This window comes from Chrysemys picta, chromosome 20 (genome assembly GCF_011386835.1).
Source record: "Chrysemys picta bellii isolate R12L10 chromosome 20, ASM1138683v2, whole genome shotgun sequence".
Lineage (NCBI taxonomy): Eukaryota > Metazoa > Chordata > Testudines > Emydidae > Chrysemys > Chrysemys picta.
In genome coordinates, this window is record NC_088810.1 from 18,354,870 (window position 1) to 18,379,554 (window position 24,685).

Consider the following 24,685-nt stretch of genomic DNA (forward strand, 5'->3'; position numbering starts at 1 on the left):
CGCGCAGCCCCACTCGGGTTTGGCCTGGCCACTCCCCTCCTAAGATGGGCCAAACCCGAGCGGCGCAGCGACCCCACGAGTGAACGCTGCTCAGATTGGGGGCCCTTTCACTCACGGAGCCCCCCAAACTGCCTCTCTCGGGCAGCCCTGAAAGCAGGAAATGATCTGTGTCAACCAGGAAAAGAGATTCGGGGGATCCTGCAGCCCCTGGAACCACCGGGAGGTCTGCTCGTCTAGGCCACAGAGCAGGATTTAGCTAGAACCATTGGGCCTGGTTCTCAGGGCCTAGTTCTCCATCAGCCTGCACCTTGTGGGGTCGGTCCACCTATGCAAAGCGCTCCCCCCTCCCACACTGGGGGGGGACATGACAAGGTGCACGACCCTCATGAGTCACCCATTATTTCTCCACCAGGGAGGGAAGTGACTGCCGACCCTGGGAAAGTACCGGCTGGGTTTTATAATCCCATTTAACCCTCAGCCATGAGCCAAACCGCCCCCTCAGCCTTCAGCGGAGCAGCTCCGGTAATGGACAGCCCGCAGCTGGAAAAGCCTGGGGCGGTGTCTGGGCTGAGTGCCGGGGGAAGGACGCAGGCTGCATTTCCAGCTCCACCACTGGACTGGGGACCAATCACTTCCTCTTCTTTGTACCTCAGTTTCCCTTCCCCCCCGAATCTGGAAAGTGGGGTTCTGACCGCTCCTGCCAAGCATTACCCTGTAAAGAGGGACAGGTGTTGTCGGAGATGGAGATGGGAAATGGTTGGGTCTGAGCAACAGAGGGATTTGGCTCGGACCCATCTAGCTCAGGGGAAGAGTTATTTTCCAAGTGCTTTATAATTGTAATGCAATTGCCGGGAAGGAGGTGGCAGGGCTGCACTCCCAGCCCATGCCTTCACGGCAAACCGGCCAGCTGGGAAAGGCAGTGGGAATGGAGGTTACGCCCAGCCAGCAGCCTTGGCTCCAGAAATGTTTTCCCCTCTTTCATTCCCGCAGGCAGAGGAGCGCAGCCTGGATGTGCAGCGATTGCCAGACCTGCGAGCCCCGTCGAGGAAACCCTGTTCCGTCAGGGGCTGGCTAGTTCCGGGGATTAGGACTAGGGGCTGGGGGCTGCCAAGCCAGGCAAGACCAGTCATACCTGCTGAAACTAGCTGCTCTTTGAGGACGGGTGTGGTGAAGGCACTGGGCTGGAACCCAGCTCTGCCCCTGACTCACTGGAGCCAGTCACTTCCTCTCGCTGGGGCTCGCTGTCCCCTCTGTACCCCCATCATAACACTTACCTCCAGCCGGCTGCATTTGCCAGAGGCCCCGTTGGGGTGCCCGTCCATCAATGACCCCCCTGGCCCTAAGCAATGTAGTGGAGGGGGGGCAGTGGTCCCATTAACCTTTTTGCGGTTCCCAGCCAGGCAGGGACCTGGTGGGCACAAAGGGGGTGCGGAGATGGCCTGCTTTGGAAGCGGGCTGAGGCGAAGATGCCATGGGGGACGGGGGGGAACAGGCAGTGCTATTGCAACACATTTTTGGCACTTGCTGCCCTGTCTAAAGTGACGGTGCACAGCCGGGATCAGCTTCTCCCAGGGGAGCAGAAGCGAGCAAACACTCCTTAAAGGAGAGGCGCTTAAACGCCATATTCTCCAACTGAGACGCGGGTCAGCTCCGGGTTATCCGTGTTTACCCTCAACTAAACCGGCTGGCACGAAGCAGGAGTGAGGGACTATGCCAATCATGGACAGTAGAATAGAGCCCGGGCTGGGTAAAGTAGTTTGTAAAGCGGATGGCGAAGTGGTTCGAGGATTTAGGGGTCTACTGGGGAAATGGGGGCGGGCACCAATCCAGCGTGTGGCATCCATCCCTACTGTCTGGACAGCCACCTCCGCTCTCCACCAGCAGGGCAGAAGCGGCCGGGCACTAGAGGCCGGGTGTTCTAAGCTCACTGCCCGTGTTGTGCCCATCTGTAAGATGGTGGTGGTGGGGGAATGACACTGACTCATCTAACAAGATGGGCAAAGTGGGGACAGGCCTTCTCTGTGCTGTACCCACTCCACGGAGCGAGGTTGCCCACGGGGACTTTCCCCCAGGGCTAAGCACTAGGGTGGCATGAGCGGCACCCCTCCAGCCGAGAGCGCCGGTGCAAGAGTCTGGGGCTGAGCAAGGCTTGTGTGACGACTCCCGGGCCAGTCTCGAACGGCTTTAACACACAACCCGCCCCAGACCCGGTTGCCAGCCTCCCTCCACAGGCCTCCTGCCAGAGGGAAAGCTCACAGCGATGGTATGTCTGCCACGGGCTGCCGTGGAATGAGTGCAGGAGAGACCGTTCCTTGGGTGTCTCGGCTCCCTGCCAGGAAGAAGCGGGGCGTCACGAGCACAACAAACAATGGGAGAAATGCGGGGCCCGAAACAGGATAGTTAGAACTTCTCAGGTCTACCCTGAACTTTTCCACCCTACAGCGCAGGGCCAAATTCAACCATCACTCCAACCCAGCCAGCGATTCCCATCCTCCACGGAAATGCAGCCAGCTCTGGGGAAGGATGGGACAACTGTTTTTCAGCACACTGCAGTGCTACAAGGTGGCACAGGCAGTAAGGGGGGGGGGGGAAGGATGGGCCAGTGCTTAGGGCACTAGCCCAAAATGTGGGAGACCCACGTTTAATTCTCTGTTCTGGAACCAATTCCCTCTCCCTGTGTGACTTTGGACAAGCCGCTTAGTCTCTCCGTGCCTCAGTTTCCCACCTGCCCCACAGGGATAATCGCACGGCCCTGCCTGCCAGAGGGGTTGTGAGGATAAACACATCAGTGATGGGGGCCACATGTGTACCTAAAAGAGACAGGCCGCCTTGTCCAGTTTTAAGTGGCTGCATGGAATTTGGTCTGATTCTCAATGAGACTAAGGCCCCGTACTCTGCCACAGTGGTATAAATGAAAAACAGGCCCAGAACCTAAAAAGAAGAACAGGAGGACTTGTGGCACCTTAGAGACTAACAAATTTATTAGAGCATAAGCTTTCGTGGACTACAGCCCACTAGGCCAAGAACCTAGTTGCTGACCACTCTTATTAAAAACCCCCTGGCACTCTTCATAAATCACCCAATTCAAATGCTGCTCCCTACATTCAGCCTCCCTCTATTTTTCAATCGGGGTCCTTCGCTGCCAATGTTGCTGCACGCTGTTAGACAGCTACCCCGTTCCGCCCTAGAGGTGGCTGCATTTTCAGGTGGGGGTCTCTCCGTTTTGGAAAGCATCCTGGTATCTTTCATAACACAAGCTCATCAGCACCACCGTTACTGCGACCGGTCAAGTTGCCAAGCGGTATCAAGATGCCAACCGCAGTACGTCAGTGTCTGGTGAAAGGCAATTCACCGTGAGAAACTCTGTCAAGATGCACTCCATGCAGGGGACAGATAAGCTCAGGTTGCTCGGAGGGCTTTCAACAGAGGTTTTGGTTGAGTCACGGCAGGCCTGGCAAGTGAGTCAAACTTATCGGATGTTCTAAGCTTTACAAAGAAGCATTGTACGCCCCCCTCTAGAACAGGGCACCTCAGGAGGTAGGGATAGGGTTACAGGAAACTGGCAGCCACACTGCCCAGGGGTGTTACTAAGGAGACTCCTGGAGGACTTCAGCTCTGCATTTTGAAAGAACTCAAACAGGGTTTTTTGTTGCTTTTTTTTTTAAAAATCCAGTGTGTTGAAATATCGGTCAGGCCCTGTCGCAACCAACATGTGTGTGGAGCGAACGCCACACTGGAGCCAGAGGCCCCAGCTTGGTCTTTTAAAAAACAAAACCACAGCCTCCCACTCTACAAGTGGGGTGGGCCGGTGGGGAGCATGGCCTAGTGGTGGGGAGCCTAGGACAGAGGGGTTTCTCCAAGGCCAGAAGGGAGCATTGTGATTGTCTAGTCTGACCTCCTACAGAACCCAGGCCAGGGACCTGCCCCCACCTAATTCCTGTTAGAACTGGGGCAGATCCTTTTCCCATCTCCATTGACACACTGATGGAGAATCCACCACAACCCTCGGGAAGTGGTTCCCAAGGTTAATTACCCTCATTTCCAGCCTGAATGTGTCTAGGATGCGGTTCCCCGTTCTGCCATGACCACAGGCATCGCTCTCTGTGCTTCAGTTGCCCGATGGGGATAACAGCATGGCCCTCCCCCACCGGGGGGGCTGGGAGGATAAATCTATTACAGACTGAGGTGCTCAGATACTGCAGGGACGGGCACCAGAACAGACCCCAACACTGATCCTGAGTAACTGTCGACAGATCCATGAGCGGCTCTTTCCTCGCAGGTGTTCACCCACAGCTGGTGCTAGAACAGAGGCAAAACCTGCAGACACATCTCCACAGACACCATGAGCAATCAATCAACCCCCCCCCCCAACACACCTGTCAAGATCCATGGGTCCCACACGTGCCTATCACAACATGTGGCGTTCCTCATCCAGTGCACTAAATGGCCCCAAAACAGCTATCGGGGTGAAACCAGACAATCACATCGCTCTCGAATGAACTCATGTGGGAAAACGATAAAAGAAAAGCAGGTGCGAGGGTGCGAGTGAACCGTTGTCACAAAATTATCCCCCTAAATCCGACCTCTCAAAGGAAATCTGCACAACTCTTTCAAAAGACGAACCTGAGAGCTTAAATCCATAACTCTGCTAGTCACTACAAAGCATGGACTGAACAGACACTGGATTTATGGTTTATTACAACAATCTGTAATCCACTAACCCCCCTTTGTCCTATGACTACAAGGGTGTTAACTGGCCACTCTACCTTGGATGGTCCTTTAGGATATGTGCTAACTACTTATGCTAAACTATCCGTTCCATCTTGCATTCAGCTATGACACCAAGGATCGGCAGGTAGTGATCGATCTATCGAGGATCGATTTATCGCGTCTCGTGTAGACGCGGATAAATCGATCCCTGAACACGCTCCCCGTCGACTCCGGAACTCCAGCTCGCGAGAGGCGGAAGCGGAGTCGACGCGGGAGCGGCAGCGGTCGACTCGCCGCCATTCTCACGGCCAGGTAAGTCGACCTAAGATACGCCGACAAGTTGAGTATCTCAGGTCGACCCCCCCCCAAGTGTAGACCAGGGCTAAGTACCTTCCCCAGACCTGAAGAAGAGCGTGGTGTCACTCCTAAGCTTGTCTCTCCCACCAACAGGAGTTGGTCCAGTAAAAGATATTCCCCTCCTCCACCTTGTCTCCCCTTGCGCAGCAGGTTGGATATAGCATCCCATGTTCCACCCCAGAACTGGCTGCATCGGTGGCTTGTGAAGTGACTTAAAGATCCTGTTGGGACGGACGATGTGTTAGGATGATGATGATTTATTTGTATTATTGTAGGGTCTCCACGCTCCTGGTGCCAGGTGCTGTACAAACACAACAAAGGGACAGTACCTGCCCCATGAGTTCCTGAGGTCTCCCCTCCAAGTCCTGTCCCACCCTAACCCTGCTTAGTTCAAGAGACCCATGCACCAGTCAGCCTGGAGAGTGAAGGCTGCCCCCCCCCCCCCCCCGATCCATTACTCATTCAGCCACCCTGGCTGCACTGGCTTTTGTTCGCTAGCTCCCAAACCAGACATTATCTGGGGCTCGATTGAGCAAGGCACGTTCGCACTTAACTGCACCATCAGCAGCCACAGATGAGGAAGGGCATCATCCTACCAGGGGCAGCGTTGTGCAACCGTTACTCATGCCAGTGAGCGGCTACTGAGGACAGTCGTGTGAGGAAGTATTCACCACCATGACCTGGGGTTGCACAATCCAGCCTTCGACGGGTGGCATGTGCAGGAGAGCTCGTTTCTCTCCCCACCCAGTAAATCCAAAGGCCCACCTCTGCAGGACCCCACATTCGAAAGGAGGGCAAGGCAGGGGGCACTGCTTACTGGTTAGCACAGGGGCAGGGGGTTATCGCAGAGACTGGGATTCTGTTCCCGGCTTGGCACAGGCTCCCGTGCTCTCATCAAATGGGTGCTGTGGGGGCAAAAAGCCACCATTTAACTCTGTGCCTCAGTTTCCCCATCTGCTATTGCTCAGGCCCCCGCTGCACCAGGTGCTGCTCACATACCTCATAAGAGAGCACCAGCTCTGAAGGGCTCACACGTGGCAGGGAAAGGCAGGCAGAGAGAGAAGAGAAGCAACTGGCCCATCACCCAGCAGCAAAGCTGGGAAGAGAACCCAGGTGTCCTGCCTCCCAGTTCATTGGAGCACACGAATCGCCAGGCTGGAAGAGAACTGAGGACCCCCTACCAAGTGTCCTGTCTTGGGACAGCGACCAGCGCCAGATGCTGCAGAGCAAGGGGCAGAAACCCCCCCGGTAGCAGATGTGGGGGACTCTGCTCCCCACAGCGATTTCATCCTGAGCCCTAATGGTTCCAGTACCTCCCACTAGACAGCACAGCCTCCCAGGGGGAACAGGGATGCTGCTACGGACCTACCGCACCGGGGGCAACTGACTGTGCGTGAAGCGCTTGGAGATCCTCCAACGAAAAGCCACTAGCTGCTCCCGCCCTCACGTAACAGGGACCTCAAAGCTTCAGTTGCAGGGAGAGCCAGCCATCAGCTGCTGCACTCGCCCCCGGGGGGACACCCGTCACCAGCAGCTCAGCACCATGCCCAGGGTACGATCGGTGCCGGTAGCCACCACTCGTGACGCTGCCTTGACTTGAAAACACATTTTAATCAGTCCCGGGGACCCGAGTCCGCGAGAGCGAGGCTGAGTGAGTGACGGGAGCCAGCAGGCCGGGCCCGCGGGTTCCAGGAACCGTCTTCCTCCGGACGGGGGGATCCGGCCCCTGCCACGTTACAGCATCAGAGTGCATTTCCTCTCCCCCTCTCGCCTGGGGGGGGCCCTCTCAATAGCCGCCAGCCCTTAAAGCGGCTCCTGCCCTTTGTCTGGGGGTGGGGATGCAGCTCCGGTAGATCTCAGGAGTGTGTAGGGGCTGTGCCGACTCTGCTGGGAAGCCGCACACTTGGGGACGTCAGAGGGTGACCAACATCTGGAGAGCAGCTGGCGTCGCCTCCCTGTGCCAGGAGTGGCACCGAACCAGTGGCAAGGGTTAGTCACAGAGGCCTGACGCCCAGCCCAATCCTACGCACCAGGCCACTACCGCCTGGCTTGCCTGCTCCATCGCCGACTCAGACAGGCGGCCGCTCATCGCCGCCTGCTTCCCCCAGAGAGACGAGCCCACGACACGCCCGGCAGGGACCGGCTCAGAACAGCTCCTCCGCGTTCCTGAGCCGGGCATCCCGCAGCTCCCGCAGCCTGAGCAGCGCCTCCTGCAGGCCGTGTTCCCCGTGCTGCCTGGAGTCGCGGGTGCGGACGTTCACCGTGCGGCTGGAAAGCTCCTTCCTGCCGACCACTGCAAGAGAGAGATGGCGAGGCTGAGGCGGGGGAGAACCGGGGCCAGCAGTAGGGGACACCGCTTCCGCCCCAGCCCAGCACACCCCTTGGGAAACTCCCCTGCATGCAAAGCCCCACGCAAGACCCTACAGTGGGTGGCGAGGGGCATCAAGGCACCCAGCGAGACCCAGCAAAGCCCTCAGCAGCATCAATCTCCCCCACAGGCAGAGAGCAGGGGAGGGCAGGGACCCAGCCCCCCTGTGCATTGCTGAAGGGGGACAGGCCACCGGGTCTTCCCTGGCTCTGCTCCAGTGCCCGCCAGGAAGCGAAGCAGGAGGGTTGTGGCCATCAGCCCAGGTTACGTGGTGGAACGGCGCCCAAGGAGAGCCGTGCTACAGCCTGCCCGTGAGGAATGGGGGCGGGTGCATTCAAAGGCCCTCGATGACACCCCAACCCTGGGTCAGCAGCCCCAGCAGAGAGGCCAAGACTGACCCCCACTCTCCCCTCTGCCCTAGGGGGGTCCCTGCAGGACAGGGCTGAGGCACGTGGACAGGACAGCATGTGTGGGTGGGGGGGGACAATCGCTGGCGTCCCACGCTCCCCAGGACTGCACACAAAGCCGCTCCTCACGGGAGGCCGAGCGAGATCCTTGGTGCTTTGGCCGCTGCTAATCCGCCTGTGGCAGATGGAGGCAGCGGGGAGCTGAGCCAGCGTTACCTGGAGCTCATCTCCGGACCCAGAGCAGCCGAAGCGACAAGGGAGCCCGGCGCCTTATCTCCTCCCGCCAGGCTCTGCGGAAGGCTGCGGCTGCCGAGTTCGGTGTACCCAGGAGACGCCCGGGTTTCCTGGACTCGAGTGTTACACGAGCCCAGGCCCCAGCAGGATCAGCTGGGACACGGAGCCGTCTGGGTTTGTTTAGACAGCAAGAGGGATGCGGAGTTTCGAGGAAGAAAACTGCTGTCACAGACTATAGGCACGAGTCCCCCCGACCCCCGCCACAAATCCAGGGCTGGGGAAAGTCGCCCCCATCCCACCGCACAAAGGGCTTTCAACTCCTAACCGAGCCCGGACACGGAGCTCAGCCGAACTTCCCCAAAACACCAGGCTAACAGATGGGCTGAATCACAAGCTTTTGGGACAGGAAGCCGAGCTGATCCCACTTCACCACCAAGCCAGCATGTGGCCCTTTCCCACAGAGCCTTGGCGAGGGCTTTCGTAACATGGCCCAGGCCACGCTGCTTCCGTCCCTGCCCTCGGGACACTGTTCCACCGGCGATTAGCAGCACCCAAGAGCTTGCTAGGCCCTTTGCAAACCCAGGAGAGACAGCTCTGCCCTGGCCAGCTTCCAGGCCAAGCCATTTTCCATCTCCTTGAGCCTTTTCTGAGGTCCCTCTCCTCTACCCCAGAGGCAGACCCTCGGTGCTAGGAGAGCCGCGCACTGTCCAAAGGCAGAATTAAGCTCCCCTTTGGGCTCCCTGACGGGGCCGGTTGCAGGGCCGCTCGGCCTCCCTCCAGTTGCTAACCCCCCGGGGGGCAGAGGTGGACGAGACCCCAGCCAGAGATCCACATGGTGCATCCTAGCCGTGCAACCACTCTTCTTGCCGCCTGGTAAATTCTCCTGAGAGCGATTGTCCACCAGCTGCATCCCAACCAGGCAGAGTTCACTGAGTCACTAACATGGGGCAGGGGGAGGCAGAACGGTCTATTTTTAATGGGACCGCGACAGGTCACAAGCAGCCCAACCGGCTCTGACTAAGCAAAAGGTTCCCCATTTTTCTTGGTCCTTTGGGGCCAGGACGGTGCATCTGGGTCCATTCAAAGCAAAGGCCTGGATCTGAAACATTCCCCCCCTCCCCCCCCCTGCAAATGTCTGCAACCCAAGCACTGCAGCCTTGACGGAGTGAAACCGACTAGAAACCAAAGGGAAACTGCCCTGTCAGCCTGTCTCGTCCCAGCTGAGCGAAGGGCAATGGGGAAACCGGCAGTATCAGGAATGAACTAGATGGAGATGAAGATTTAAAAAGCCACCTGAGGGCTTTGGACACTCAGCTCCCATTGGTTGGGTGTTCAAACCCCTTAGACAGCTCGGACAACCTAAAGGTCCTTGGGGTTGGAGTCTAAGTGGCCTAGTGGAGCGAGCACAGGCCTTGGGACAGGTCTACACTTCACACACTGCACAAGTGTAGCTGTGCCACTTTAACGAAGATGCTCTACGCGGACGGGACAGAGCTCTCCCGTCGGCGTAGTTAACCCACCTCCCCACGAGGCGGTAGCTGTGTTAACGGGAGAAGCTCCCCGCCAACAGAGGGCTGTCTACATGGGGTGCTAGGTGGGATAACTACGTCGCTATGGGGTGTGGATTTTACACACCCCTGAGCGACGTACTTATACCGATATAAGCCTGTAGCGTGACCAGACCTCAGGAGAGCTGGGTTCCAGCCCAGCTCTGCCACTGGCCTGTTGGGTGAACTTGGGCAAGTCACTCCCCCCTCCCGGGCCTCAGTTTTCCCATCTGTAAAACAGGCTAATGATACAGACTTCCTTTGTAAAGCACGTTGCACGCTCTCCAGATAAGAGCTAGGGATTATCATTAACCGGACACCAACCTCAATCCCTCCAGCCCCTCGCTATCTGAATTCCCCTACTATTCAGAGTTACAGCCCGGGAGGGGCAGGCAGGACTCCTGGGTTCTATGTTCTATTCTCATCTCTGCCAAACTCACTATAGGAGACAAATACGTTACATGAGCAGGGTGCGGAGAACTGGAACTGGGTTTCCTGCCAGCGGTTTGGCCAGCTCCCAGCCACCCCAGCCTGTGCCAAGCAAAGCATGCCCAGTATCCCACATCTCGCCCCAAGCACTTCTACACATGCTAGGCGAGAGCTCTGCGTGCCTGCAGAGAATTGGATGAGTGAACAGCCGGGGCTCTGTCAGCCGGCCACTCACGGCTGAGCAAGGGAACGGGCCTGAGAAACTTTACAGTCACTGACCACTGAGGTCACAGTGGGTTTGGAGTTCCAACTCATCTCCCCTTCCCCATTACACTTTCCTCTCTCGGGATCTCACGCTCGATGCAGCCTGTGGCCAGAGCATAGGGCTGGGAGCCAGACACTGTTGCCTCATACCCCTGGCGCTCTCATCCTCCCTTCTGTGGTCTTGGGCAAGTCCTATCCTCTCCCTGGAAGCAGCTATAGCCTCATCTTACAGAGCAGCAAAGGTCCCAGTCGTCTATGCAGAGCGATTCGAGGCCTCAGGCGGAAACAGGCTAACAGGACAGGCATTACGCTCGCCGGGCCTGATTCTTCGTCGTGCCACCAGAGCTGTGTAAGGGGGCCTTAATGGGGGTGGAAATACCCCCTGAGAATCCTCCCTGGTGCGGAGCTGGTGTAAGGGCTCGGCACCCATCCTGCTCCCATATAGGGGCCAGATGGGGAATGTGGCCAGAGCGCGCTAGACTACAACCACGGCCCTGCTTCCCGAGGGTGATGGGCAGCAGCGCATGAGTTAGAGCAGCCTCGGGGTCACTGCTTGTAGGCCCTACCGTAATACACCTAGTTCAAGGTCACTATTAGTCACTCTGTTGGTGCCAGAGTAACAGACTGGGGCCGAAAGAGCGTAAAGGGGTCGGATGAGCAGGGAAGGACTGGAGAATCCAGCCAGCGCAGGGGAAGGGCATAGACGTGTATTATATACGTGAAGCATTCGTTTAGAGATGGAAGAGATCGCACAGAGCTAACGAGGCGTGTTCCTGACATCCATGGGATGACTGCTTCCCAAACCCGTCTCGGCACAGACTGGCCAAGAGGGTCCTGACATCTCCTCCGCATCCGGGTTCATTTTAACCCCAGCTTTCTAGGCTCCACACAGTGGCAGGGAACAATAAACCGTTGAGCGATTTACATGGGGGGGGGGGGGGGCGGAGGGAGAGGGAGGGATCTGGGGTGGTGGTTGCCACGGCGACAGCAGATTTGGGAGGATAGGGGGCTGGCAGAGGAAAGGCCCATAACCAGGTGACACCGGAGAGCCAGGCACAGTAACTGAACCTGAACCAAGCAGTGTGTCCACTGGTTGAAGGCAGAGCCAGCCCGGCCAGCTTCCCTAAGCGCCCTGTGCCATTCCACACACTGCAAGCCCCGGTACAGTAGGCGCAGCGGGAATGGAAGGGTGGCCTGGTGGCTAAAGCACTGGGTTAGGATTCAGGAGTTCAAATCCCGGCTCTGCCACAGATACCCCTAATCTCTCCAGGCCTCATTTCCCTCCTTTATAAAACAGGGAGAATAATCCTTCCTTGATCTAGTAAGGCCATGAGCTCTTCGGGGCAGGGACTGTGTCTGTCCCTATGGGCAGCGCCCAGCATGGTGGAACCTTGATCTGAGTTCGAGCAGCCTATGGGTTGCTCTGAGTTGGGGCCTCCAGGTGCTACCGTAATACACCTAGTCCAAGGTCTGTGGTAGATCCTATAACTCACTCCACCTGTGTTAGTCATTGCCTCTGCGGAACTAGGGGGAGGTTGGCTTAGTTGCCTTTGCATCTGTCTCCATTCCCCAAGGGATGTTGGGAGGGCAAGGAAAGGACCCTCAGGGGTCGAGTACAGTCTGCCGCTTTCCCCACAGCTCCCTATGAGGGCAGGGCTGTGCACCTGCAGCCTGTGCGCCGGGCCCTCCCACGAGATCGACGCACCCAGCCGGGGGAGACGCCGCGGACGAGAGAACCCAGCTGGGAGCGGTTACTCCTCTGGCGGATTCGCCACGGGGCTGATGGGAGGGGAAGGTCGAGTGCTCCCCGCCCCGCGGCCCCAGTCTCAGCCTCCTCCAGCCCGGATCCTGGAAGCACGTGAGTGAATTCTGGGGGAGTGCGAGTGACAGATGTTGCCATGGAAATGGCTGCATCCCCCTCCACCGTCCCATGAGGGAGGGGGAACCTGCGCATGAGAGCCCCTCCACCCTGGCTCAAACAGGCGGCAGTGGGAGGAGCACCCTCTGGCCCAGTGTTCCCAGTCCTGCTGTTAGTAGCAGTGCCTTAGCAAGAGGGCTGACGAGGGACAGAAATCATCTCCTGTGACGAGCACCTGTTGCACCAGAGAGCGGGTATTCAGGGGAAGCGCAATCCAGCTTTCCTACGCCCCGAGCGCGCCTTCAGGGACGGGTGGGACGTGGTTATTTTGGGAAGCCCCGCCTCACACCCTCACGCTTACCCAGCTGGAAGTTGTACTGAACCAGTTGAGCCTTCCGGATTTTCCGGTTCAGCGTGGTACTCCAGTCGGCATCAACGTCCGCCATGAACCCCGCCTGGTGGAACGTCTCGCGCACCTGAGACACAGACAGACACGCGTCAGAGATCCCAGCCACGGACGGCGCAGGTCGGGCCTGGATCTCGCCACTCACCTCATGGGCATAAACCTCCGCGTCGGGTCCGACCGGGATCACCATGACTTGGAACGGGGACAGCCACAGAGGCCTGCAAAGCGAGGAAGAGGCTGAGTTCCCTTCGCTTCATTACACAAGAGCCCTCTCCTCCTCCTCCCCCTCCCCTGGCTGGGCACTCCCGCTCACCCGAGCTTTGTCCATCTTCCGGGGCCAATGCAGGATGGGTCACTAATGCACCGGCAGCCCCGGCCAGCTTGTCTGCAGGGACTGAGCCCGACACCAGTGCATCCAAAAGCACAGACCTCTAATGCTTAAGCGACTTGCCCAACGTCACACGGAGCTGGGAGCAGAACCTAGGACTCCAGCCCTCTGCTCTGTGCACAGGACCATGCTGCAGCCCGAAGGGTGAGCCCTGGGCATCTGGCTACCTGGCTTCTCTTCCTGACTCCTAACAGTAAAAGGCCCCCCAGAACCATGCATCCGCCCCGCCCTGGTGGCTCTTCACTGGACAGTCGCAGCGGAAGGGGACAGCTGGGAAGGAACCGTAGGGCAAGGGGTTCCCAACGCAGGGTTAGGAGCTAGCGCAACTGTCCTCACCACTTCCGGCCGTAGTTCTCAGCCAGGACGGCCAGCATCCTCTCCACGGAGCCCAGCACCGCCCGGTGGATCATCACCGGCCTCTCGGACGTGCTGCCATCTTTGCTGTGGGTGAAAAGGATCATGGGAAGCGGTCAACGGGCACTGAAGGTACAGAGTGACAAGCAGGCCCCTTCCCCAGGGCCTGACGTGACAGAAGAGGAGGAGAAGGAAGTAAGAGTTCTGGGGCTGACTCTACCTGCAATGTGTTTACATTTGATGGAGATGCCACTCAAAGTTGCTATAGCAACAAAGTGACTCCAGAGGTGGATGAGGTTCCTGTTCCCCCTCAGCCACTCCTGGGGTTTTTACAGGCGCAGTTCTCATTGACGTGAGCAGGAGCTGTGCCTCTAAACACTCCAAAGGGCATGGAAACGTGAGATCACCCGCTTGCCCACCGCGGAAATGCAGCCACCTCTAGGGCAAGACAGTTACACCACAATTTGCCAAATATCATTTTGTTCCTTGTTCGAAAGAGGAAGTGAATTAATTTCCAGCTAATGTGAAATGTGAAGTTCTGAGGCAGGTCTAATGCGTCAGCTTTTCTGGGACGTGGCCAGGAGACCAGGGTTAACACTTCAGCTCTTGCAAAATATCCCAGGTGCAGTCAGATCTTCAGTTAAGGGCTCCAGGTTTCTGAAGTGGGATTCTCTGAAATTCCCAGTGCTGGCTGAGCTCTGCTCCTGGGGCCGTCAGCAGGAATTTTGTCACTAACGTCAATAGGAGCAGGGTGAGGCCAACACTGAGTGTTTATGAAAACCGCATGGCCTAATTTCCCCTCTCTGCTGACTACCCCGGACACGTTCCCTGGAATTGCAGGAAGAGAAAACTGATATTTATAGGGGGCTTTTCACCCCAAGGATCCCACAGCACCGTATCCACTCAGCTTTATATACCTACGGTGCGCCATACAGGGCCACTGAAATGCGGCCATCTCTGGTGCGGAACCTGTTGAACAGCACATGGCAACAGAGCGTTAAATGGGAAGTGAAGAAAAATGGGAACAAAACTAGCCAGGAATAAAGTGAAGCTGGAAATGAGTGGAAGGTTTCTAGCCTTCAGAGGAGGGAGGGACTGGACCAGTTTCCCACAAGAGGCAGGGGTGGGGGGTGGGGAACACGACAAAGGGCCTAACTAGTTAGAAGCTAGAGCTTGACTTGTTGGTGAATGGGGTGATAGGAGGGGTTGCCTGCGACAGCAGAGGTCTGGACTCAATGACCCAGAAGATGCCTTCCAGCCCTATGTTTCTAACAACAACAGAACCAGATGAAAACGCAGGGGGGATTCAGAATGTACCTTCTATTGGCAAGATTTGGCCAGGACTAGGGTTCTATCATCCACTGGTGATTATTAAAACTCTCCGGCTTGACTCGTTGAAGGGGGCTCAGGGAGACTGGGAACCCAGCAAATATCTTCCCATCTCCTTTAGGCCCCTGGGAAATCCAGAGTTCATTGCTTGTTTTGCTAACGTGATGGCCCGCATCTTGGCTGACACACCAGGAATTGAAGCGGGACCTCTGGATGTTCAGAAAGCCTTTGACAAAGTCCCTCACCAAAGGCTCTGATGCAAAGTAAGCTGTCCTGGGAGAAGGGGGCAAGGTCCTCTCGTGGATCAGTAACTGGTTAAAAATTAGGAAACAAAGGGTAGGAATAAAGGGCCAGTTTTTAGAGTGGAGAGAAGTAAATAGCAGGGTCCCGCAGGGATCTGTACCGGACCAGTGCGGTTCAACATATTCATAAATGATCTGGAAAAAGGGGTAAACAGTGAGGTGGAAACGTTTGCAGACTATACAAAAGAACTTAAGATAGGTAAGTCCAAAGCAGACTGAAGAGTTACAAAGGGATCTCACAAAACCGGGCGACAAAACGGCAGACGAAATTCAATGTTGATAAATGCAACGTAACGCACATTAGAAAAACATAATCCCAACTCTACATACAAAATGATGGGGTCTAAATTAGCTGTTACCACTCAAGAAAGAGATCTTGGAGTCGTGTTTAGTTTTCTGAAAATATCCACTCCATGTGCACCAGCAGTCAAGAAAGATTGGGACTGTTCATCTTAGAAAAGAGACGACTGGGGGGGGTATGATAGAGGTCTATACAATCATGACTGGTGTGGAGAAAGTGAATAAGGAAGTGTTATTTACTCCTTCTCCTAACACAAGAGCCAGGGGTCATCAAATGAAATTAATAGGCAGCAGGTTTAAAAACAAACAAAAGAAAGTATTTCTTCACACACCACACAGTCAACCTGGGGAAGTCATGGCCAGGGGAGGTTGTGAAGGCCAAAAGTATATAAGAACTAGACAAGTTCCTGGAGACTAGGTCCATCAATGGCTATTAGCCAAGATGGTCACAGATGCAACCCCAGGCTCTGGGTGTCCCTAAACCTCTGAATGCAGGAAGTTAGGACAGGATGACAGGGGATGGATCACTCAATAATTGCCCTGTTCTTTTCATTCCTTCTGAAGCACCTGGCATTGGCCGCTGTCAGAAGACAGGATACTGGGCTAGATAGACCATTCTTATGTTCTTAAAAGCATGAACTGCTGCAGCTTGATCTGATGAGCCAAGGCACCCCAGACTCATATCCTCTAGGGATCAGGCACCGAGGGGGAGCCGTAACACACGTCCACCATGGGGCTACATCAAGACCCCAACCCTTGCGAAAGCTACCCCCACCCCATGATCCTTACTGGCCAGGATCTTGGGTTTAAGGGCTCATCCACACAACACTTAGCTTGCGGCAAACTGGGAGCGTAAATCTACCTTGGGCTAGTCTGCTGCGTACTAAGTGTCCACGCAGCCATTGCTACTGTCCACTACAAGTTTCCTACTGTGCTTTGAAAGGCGGGTCGGTCAAAGCGCACTAGGAAACTTTTTAGTGCCCGGCAGCACCATCTACACGGACGGCTAGCGAGCGGCAGGCTAGCACGGGGTAGGTTTACACCCCAGCTCGCTGCAAACGAACCATCTGTATAGACAAGCATCACCTAGATCGTGCTATACCTGATGTACGTCAGGTCGAACCTCATGGGCATTTGGAAGTCCAGCTGAATGGTGGCACATTGATGGTATCGGCCCAGGGCGTCCTTGATCTGAATGTCGATCTGAAACAGCACGTGGAGACGGGTGAGTCACTCATTTCCCAACAGACCCGGAGTTTTGGTTCCTCGAGGAACCTTGCAAAGTGGGGACAGCACTGTAAACAGAACCCTGTCTCCATGGGGATACAACTCGGCTTATCAGTGCAGGAAAAAGGTCATTCCACTTTATCCCCTCCATGCTATTTATGGCTACAGCAGCAGCACTGATCTCTGGGGGGAGTATTTCCTGACCAGCAGGGATAAGCCCAGACAAAAACCCCAGGCTACAGTCTCAGCTCCGGCTGCCGATTAAGTCCCAGGAAACACCTAGCACATGGCTATTTGTTAGGACACCTGTACCCTGCAACACTCCACATTCGAGAGCCATGTTTGCAGAGACTCATGGAGGAGTTTTGTACAGCATTGAGCTGAGCCCAGGGGGACAGAGACCAAGGTTTATTTCAAGGGCGGAAAGTCCAAAAGTCACGGTGTTTGCATCTTGGAAATCATGGCTGAAGCAGAAGTAGCCCGAGGGCCCAATCCTGCAGCTCTTTGCACATTCCATAGATAACTACTCCTGTGAGTAGACCCAGCCCGAGGGCCCAATCCTGCAGCTCCCGGCACATTCCATAGATAACTACTCCCGTGAGTAGACCCAGCCCGAGGGCCCAATCCTGCATCTCCCGGCACATTCCATAGATAACTACTCCCATGAGTAGACCCAGCCCGAGGGCCCAATCCTGCAGCTCCCGGCACATTCCATAGATAACTACTCCCCCGAGGGGCCAATAGATTCCTGCACAGGTGAGTTACCTGGACAGCTCACCTGAGCAGTAAAGTTAATCACACCAATCACATGAGTAAAGTTACTCACGTGTGTCCACGTTTGCAGGACCAAGCCCTTAGTCATCCTGGATTAAATCCCACACAGTTTGCTGATCCTTTAGAACTCAGGGTGGGGGGAATGGGTATAAATAAGAATGGGTCCAATTCCAGGCCCTGCATTAGCTTCTGCTAACTGAGCGGTTTTGTAAATTAATCAAAATTAGAGCCCGTCTGTTTTAAGACGCTCGTGTAGCCTCGTAAAACAATTGTACCGAGCTAGTCCCAGTGCGTTCCGTCCCGAGATCTCTGTGCCTCACGAGGGAGGGCAAGGATCACCAATGCTCTAAGCTACACCGCAAGCACTGGGGTTGATGCCGGAATCGCTGGGCAAATTCTCTGGCCTGTGCGAGGCAGGAAGTCAGACTAGAGAATCAAAATGGCCCCTCCTGCTCTTCACATCCGAGTCATTACTCTCATGCTAGAAGTGGGGAAACTGAGGCAGAAAGCAGGGACCCGACTGGCCCAAGAAGGCAAAGCAAGTTGGTGGCAGGCTCGGGACCCAGGAGTCCTGGCTCCAACCACTGACGGTGGATCGAGCGCTCACTAACCTTTGGCCCATAAAATGCCCCGTCGCCTGGATTGAGCTCCCAAGGCTGCCCAAAATCATTCAGGCTTTTCTCCAGTTGCTGGAAGACAAAGGGGTTAAGTGAGTAGATGCCTTTTGCCCCAGGTCGCACCTGGATACACGGTCACTGCCAGCTAGTCACAGGGTTGATTCAATATTGAAAGTCACTGCAGGAGACAAGAAGCCACCAGCATCTACCCTGCCGACCGGCTGTGACCACCGCGTGAGCAGCATCTTCTGCATGGTAAGTGGACCCTGCCTTGGCGGATGATGCTTTAGCACACGGGTGTATTCAATGCCGCTGTACTGCGAGAGGTGGCACGTGGATCCAATCACGAGGGTCTGTACCAGGCAACTCCCCCAAGTGCTGCTCTGTGCCACAGAAAACAGAGCTGTCAAATCACTCAGACCCAACCACATCAGCCTCTCGCCCCTTGCCAGGGTAAGCAAGCAACAGCCACGGTGCACCAGCAACCTGGTGGTGGGGAGCAAACACTCCGGCCAAATGAATGGGCAGAGGGATTTATTACAGCTGTGCCTAGAGATCCCAAACTGAAATCAGGGCCCCTGCTGCACCGGGCGGGCACAGGCCCTGGCTGACATATGGGCCCCATCATGCCAGATGCCTAGCCAAGCCCAGGGCCCCCCCTGTGCCGGGCGCTACGCCGACCCAGAGTGAGAGAGTCTCTAAATAGCTCAGGCAGACAAAGGAAGTGCTGTTATCCCCATCTTACAGACTAGGGTAACTGAGGCACACAGAGATGAGATGACTTGCCCAAGGTCACAAGGGAAAATCAGTGGCAGAGCTGGGAACTGAGCCCAGGTCTCCTGAACCCCAGTCCAGGGCCTTAGCCACAAGGCCACCCTTCTGCTCAGCACTTGGTTCAGAGTTCCAGAACGCAGACTGGAATTTCGCCAGGACACTCGGGTTCTAAAACCCTGACCAAGGGGTGGACAGCGATTGACCCCGCTCAGTGTGGGACTCCCGCCTCTCAGGGTGCGGGAGGTGCCTGGGGCAGTGCTAGACACATGCTGCGGTCGCTGGAAAGGGGGGAAGTGTTCCCCACCTGCTCGGCCTGCTCCCACACATGAGCGTCCCCCAGGAACCCTTCTGGGCGCGTGGAGAGGTAGAAGCGGAAGGAGAAGCCGAAGACGGAGTACACGGCCTGCAGGAAATCCAGGCATCCGCCGATCTCGCCTTCCAGCTGGGAAAGGAACACACCACACAAGTAGCTTTGGGGGACGGGACGGAGGGCAGCGCCCGTCCCCAAGGAGATGGCAATCCCAGGGAGGGAGGGCGTTTAGGGAGGGATGGTTTGTTAATTATCCCCTACCCCACCCCCTCAGGGTACCCAGCTCCACGCGCTCACCTGACCCAGGGTGCAGAAGATGTGAGCGTCATCCTGCTGGAAACGCCGCACCCGGGTCAGGCCGGTCAGGGTCCCCGAGGACTCGTTCCGGTGCAGCACCCCGAAGTCGGCCAGGCGGAGGGGCAGCTCCCGCCAGGAGCGGGGCCGGTGAGCGAACATCAGGCTGATGGGGCAGAATGGAGGAAGAAGGGAAATCGGAGCCCGTCCAAGCCCCGCTGAGAAGCACACCGAGGACCCTTTGGGGCAGCAGCAGGCCCTGACAGGGAAGGGAGCTGCTGGGCTGCCCTCGATCCAGCCCCCGCTGCTGCTTCTCTGGCAGGAGAGCCAGGACCCCGGTGGGAAGAGAGCCACTCCCACCCAGCAGCCAGTCAGGGGCCTCAGTGGGGAGTGAGTGGCCAGGGCTCGACAAGACACCACAGCTGGACACCTCCATGGCAGCCTGGATGTAGAGACCAAGGCCTAAATGTGCCATGGATACAGAGCTGCAAGAGGGGTCCCTCCGGGTGCTGCCCACGCTGCACACGGGCTGTTGGGTATCAACAAACCAAACTGGACCTCTGGGCCAGACCCCAGGGTTGGCAGGCTGTTGATTTATTTGAAATACGTGTTTTTAAGAAGTATCACCTCCCCCTCCCATCCAAAGGGCGTTACGATTTTGTGCCTGAGATTTTAACGACAGGCAACTATTGTACAGTGCTAAGCAAAAACCAAGGACAATCCCCAGTCAGCCCTGTTCTACTGACTAGACCCCACTCCCCTCCCAGAGCTGGGAATAGAACCCAGGAGTCCTGACTCCCAGCACCCCTCGCTCTAGCAACTAGACCCCACTCCCCTCCCAGAGCTGGGAATAGAACCCAGGAGTCCTGACTCCCAGCCCCACCCCTCTACCCAATAGACCCCACTCTCTCCAGCCTCTATCACAGACCCCCCTAGTCCAGTGGTTCTCAACCTATGTGGCCCACAATGAGTTATGTGGGCCGCATCCAATGCTACCTGTATGGCCCTGAGGAGGTCACACGGGCCACAGCTCCCTGCTGATTGGGCTGCAGGTTGAGAACCACTACCCTAGCTGAACAGCCAGCCTGCAGCAGACCTTGGGTGCCTCACTCACCAGTGACCAGGGCAGTTCATTGGCTTGAGGGCGAAGGTCTCGTTCTCGACCGGGAAGCAGAACATGTGGTCGCTGTAGTGCTGCCAGTGGCCAGACAGCTCCCACAGCTTGGCATTATAGATGTTAGGGGTGACCACCTCCGAGAACCCACGTTTCCGATACTCGCTCTGCAGTGGGGGCAGAAAACACAAGACGTGGCCTCGTCACGGGAGCACAGACCTGAGAGACACTGGGCCCTTTACAGTGAGAATGCTACTTAGTAACGACACAGAGCTTCACATCTTCAGAGCACCGCCCTCACTCACAGCCCCATCCTCCTTTCCTGGGGGAAACGAAGGCAGAGAGGTGGAAATGACGTGCCTAACGGTCACAGAGAATGATGGTGGCAGAAGTGGGATTAAAGGAAATTATTACTTACCTTACAATGACTGTGTCTCTTCGTGTGTGTGTGTGTATATATACGCGCGCACACACACGTACGTACGTACGTATATATATATATATATATATATGACGTACGTACGTGTGTGTGCACGCGTATATATATATATATATATATATATATATATACACACACACACATATATATATATACACATACATACACACACACGTATATGACAGACACACATTCCACTCTTGGTGCACATATACCCAGCGTACTCCAGTTCAGATTTGTTCAGCGAGCAGTGCCTGTTGGGGGCTGTGCCTCTACCCCAAATGTCCTCATGCTTCCTTCGCTAATACGGAATACATCTAGACTCCGTAGTAGTGGGGAAGGATCATGGAGTATATACGGACAACACATCTCCAAGTACCACAGCTACCGTAATGTAGAACTGCTGCAGCTTCAATTTCTTGTGTGTACACACACACCATTTTTGCTGACTCACAATCAGCGTCCTAGATCACAGTAGTCTACCTACACAGTGGCTGTACGACAGCCCGAGCAAAGTTAGCATCATATCTTGATTCTTCCCCTACGTTGTAATGCCAGATCAGCATACCCACAGAAGTCCAGGTAGCTGCCCTACATATATCCAGTACAGGAACATTTCCTAAAGAAGCAACAGACCCTTTTAGTGCTCCCGGAGAGCGAGCTGTTGCACTCACTGGAGGGTCTACACTGGATAATTCATAGCCCAGCTTGATACAAGCAAAGATCAAGCTAGAAAGTCTCCATGTGGAAATGGCCTGACCTGCCACCTCGTCCCCATAAGCTATGAATAGCTTAGAGGACACCCTAATGACTTGGTTCTATGTACGTAGGAGGAGAGCGTCCTCAGAACATCTAGGGCGTGGGAGCTTAGCCTTGCCTTGGCTACAGTGTGGTTTGGGGAAAAAACCCAACAGGTAGGTAGATAACCTGATTTAAAGGAAAGTCAGATATCGCTGTCAATCAAAGATTTCAAAGACACCCAGTCTATGATAAATTGTGTGTAGGGGCCCTGCCACCAGCCCTTGTATCTCTCCTCTCCTTTTAGCCAACGTTATTGCCACCGGAAAGGTGGGTTGATGTAATGATGAAATATGGAGCTAATGGCTTGACAGGGGGACACATTAACCTTGCAATGTATTGTGCATCATGATTTGACGTGTCAGTCCTTTTAGGAGCAGGAGACAAGCTGTGCCTGCCCTACGCATGGTTCTTAGCTCCAGGATTTGCGTGAAGTCTTCCACACCCCTCACATTTGAGGGTCGTCCAACTCATTGTGGAGGCATCTGTCACCAACCGAGTGGGAGGAGGGTCTTTCAGAGGGTCTCTCTACCGGTTTAATTACAGCACTTCTTGGGGGGACTATGCACTGACAGAACCTGGTGGTGCCTGCTTGGCCGACACAGACTTCAGCCGTCCTTGCACACAACGAGGGTGAAGTCTGGCATGCTGAGCTACGCAAGTGCAGGAGGCCGGGGACCTAGCCGCCTGAGCCGAGTTCTCAGGGACGCCTTGGGATGACAGGCCTAGCATGGCTTGAAATCTCTCCTGCAGTAGATAAGCCAGTGCTGTTGTGGAGTAGCTCCTATAAACTCTGTCCTTTGGGTCAGAGTCAAAAGTGACTTTTCTCTGTTGACCTAGGGAGGGGAAAAGCTGAACGGAGACGGTCACTTGTCTGTCCATGAACGAGCCGGTCGTCTACATATGGGAAAAGCTGGTGTGTCCTTGTTTCTTGAAATAAGCCGCCATTCCTGCTAGGCATTTTGAGAATCTTCTTGGGGCTGCGGAAAGGCCAAATAGCAACTCCCTGTGCTGGTAATGGGACTCGTCCACTTGAAATCTCAGATACCTTCGGTGGGCAGCGCCAGTCGCTATCTGGAAAAAGGCATCTTCGAGGTACCAGTCGTGTGGATCTAGGGTTGGGGTGACAGAGGCCAGATGCACCATCCTGAATTTGAGCTTGTGAACTAAAGACTTTCAACTGCCTCTGGCCCAGCCCCCTTTCTTTCTGGCAATCAGAAAATAACGAGAGTAAAATGTCGTCACTTGTGCTGCTGGGTGACCTCAGGCAAGTCATGTCCCACCCCTGTGCCTCAGTTTCCCCACCTGTAAAATGGAGATAATGATACTGCCCTCTTTTGTAAAGCACTTTGAGAAGTACTGATGAAAAGAGCTAGATAAGAACTAGGGATGATTATTATTAAAGCCCCTTGAGGTACTTCTCCCACTGCACAAGAGGTTCATAAGCGCTTGCACCTCCCAGCGTTACTCCTCGTTCTTCTCGCAGGAGTGTGTACTTTTGGCACTTCAGAGACTAACAAATTTATTTGAGCATAAGCTTTCGTGAGCTAAAACCCACTTCATCAGATGCATGCAGTGGAAAATACAGTAGGAAGATATATATACACACAGAGAACATGAAAAAATGGGTGTTACCATACACACGATAACGAGAGTAATTGATTAAGGTGAGCTATTAGGTGAGCTATTATCAGCTGGAGAAAAAAACACTTTTGTAGTGATAATCAGGATGGCCCATTTCCAACAGTTGACAAGAAAGTGTGAGTAACAGTAGGAGAAATAATTAGCACGGGGAAACAGTTTTTACTTTGTGTAATGACCCATCCACTTCCAGTATTTAGTCAAGCCTAGACACCATTAAATTAGGCTTGACTAAAGACTGGGGGTGGATGGGTCATTACACAAAGTAAAAACTGTTTCCCCGTGCTAATTATTTCTCCTACTGTTACTCACACCTTCTTGTCAACTGTTGGAAATGGGCCATCCTGATTATCACTACAAAAGTGTTTTTTTCTCCTGCTGATAATAGCTCACCTAAATCAATTACTCGTGTTAGAGTTGGTATGGCAACACCCATTTTTTCATGTTGTGTGTGTGTGTGTGTGTGTGTGTGTGTGTGTGTGTGTGTGTGTGTGTATATACACACACACACACACACACATATCTTTCTACTGTATTTTCACTGCATGCATCCGATGAAGTGGGTTTTAGCCCACGAAAGCTTATGCTCAAATAAATGTGTTAGTCTCTAAGGTGCCACAAGTACTTCTCGTTCTTTTGCTGATACAGACTAACCCAGCTACCCCTCTGAAACCTGCGAGAAAACAGTCAGGGAAAGCGAGGGGGAGGAAGAGAGAGTCTGGAACTGGATGGAATAACCCCTTCTATGACTTCCAGCCGTCCCTCAGGATGGTGATCCAGTTCCCAGATGGAGGGGATCTACGGTGAGACACGATTTGAGAATCTGTCTACTTGCATCTTAGGAATTCTGGTTAATCTTATGAGATTACTGTCTGCTGGACTGCCACGGGGTAGGCGTAGTCAGCTCATGTGTCGCCCACACCAGGAACAACAGTGGGTTGATGAACCCGGAAGGTTCCCATTCATGGAGGGAACATCTTAGGACAATGCGACAGCTGGAGCTTGGAGAAAACCAGTCTGACCACGTTTATCGGCCGGGCTGGGGGTTTGGAGCAGTGGAATTTGTCCACAAACAGGACAAAGAGCCAAGGTGTTGAGTGAGGTTAAGTCTTTAAAACCACAGAGACTGGGTGAGGCAAGGAGAGAGCAAAAGGGAGATTGGGCAAGAAAGAGGAAGACAGGAAACCAGCTGCACAGGAGCGAGAAAGACTCCATGAGCCAGAGGAGAATCCACGCGTAGGAGAGGGATTCTGGACTCCTTAAAGAACAGTGAGGAAACCGAGGCAGGGAAATGCACACAGGGGTGTTCCCGGATTGGTCTGAGCTGTACAGTTCTCGTGGGAGCCAGAGGGTGATCAGGCTTTGGAACCTTTCCGGAGCCCATGCCCCTGTTTGCTTTGTTATCCCGTGTCCCAGCAGAGGTGAAGTGTACCGCGCAGAGCGC

The 24,685-nt window shown here is 55.0% G+C and overlaps 1 protein-coding gene across 4 annotated transcripts in view; it reads right to left on the minus strand.

Annotated features, from left to right (window-relative positions):
• Window positions 1–6,658: 6,658 nt before the first annotated feature.
• TARS2 (threonyl-tRNA synthetase 2, mitochondrial) overlaps window positions 6,659–24,685 on the minus strand; it is a 32,713-nt gene continuing 14,686 nt past the window's right edge. For 2 of the 4 annotated variants that reach the window (XM_042843315.2, XM_024107000.3), the window contains 9 exons: window positions 20,364–20,530; window positions 19,253–19,415; window positions 18,950–19,087; window positions 17,866–17,943; window positions 16,356–16,456; window positions 13,305–13,409; window positions 12,726–12,798; window positions 12,536–12,650; window positions 6,659–7,360 (listed from right to left, as the gene is read on the minus strand). In XM_042843315.2, coding sequence (XP_042699249.2) covers window positions 7,212–7,360; window positions 12,536–12,650; window positions 12,726–12,798; window positions 13,305–13,409; window positions 16,356–16,456; window positions 17,866–17,943; window positions 18,950–19,087; window positions 19,253–19,415; window positions 20,364–20,530 — 1,089 coding nt within the window. In that variant the 3' untranslated portion in view covers window positions 6,659–7,211. Of the gene's footprint in view, window positions 7,361–12,535; window positions 12,651–12,725; window positions 12,799–13,304; window positions 13,410–14,838; window positions 14,963–16,355; window positions 16,457–17,865; window positions 17,944–18,949; window positions 19,088–19,252; window positions 19,416–20,363; window positions 20,531–24,685 lie in introns of those variants that run through there. The other 2 variants (XM_065573739.1, XM_065573740.1) reach the window with 2 other exon arrangements.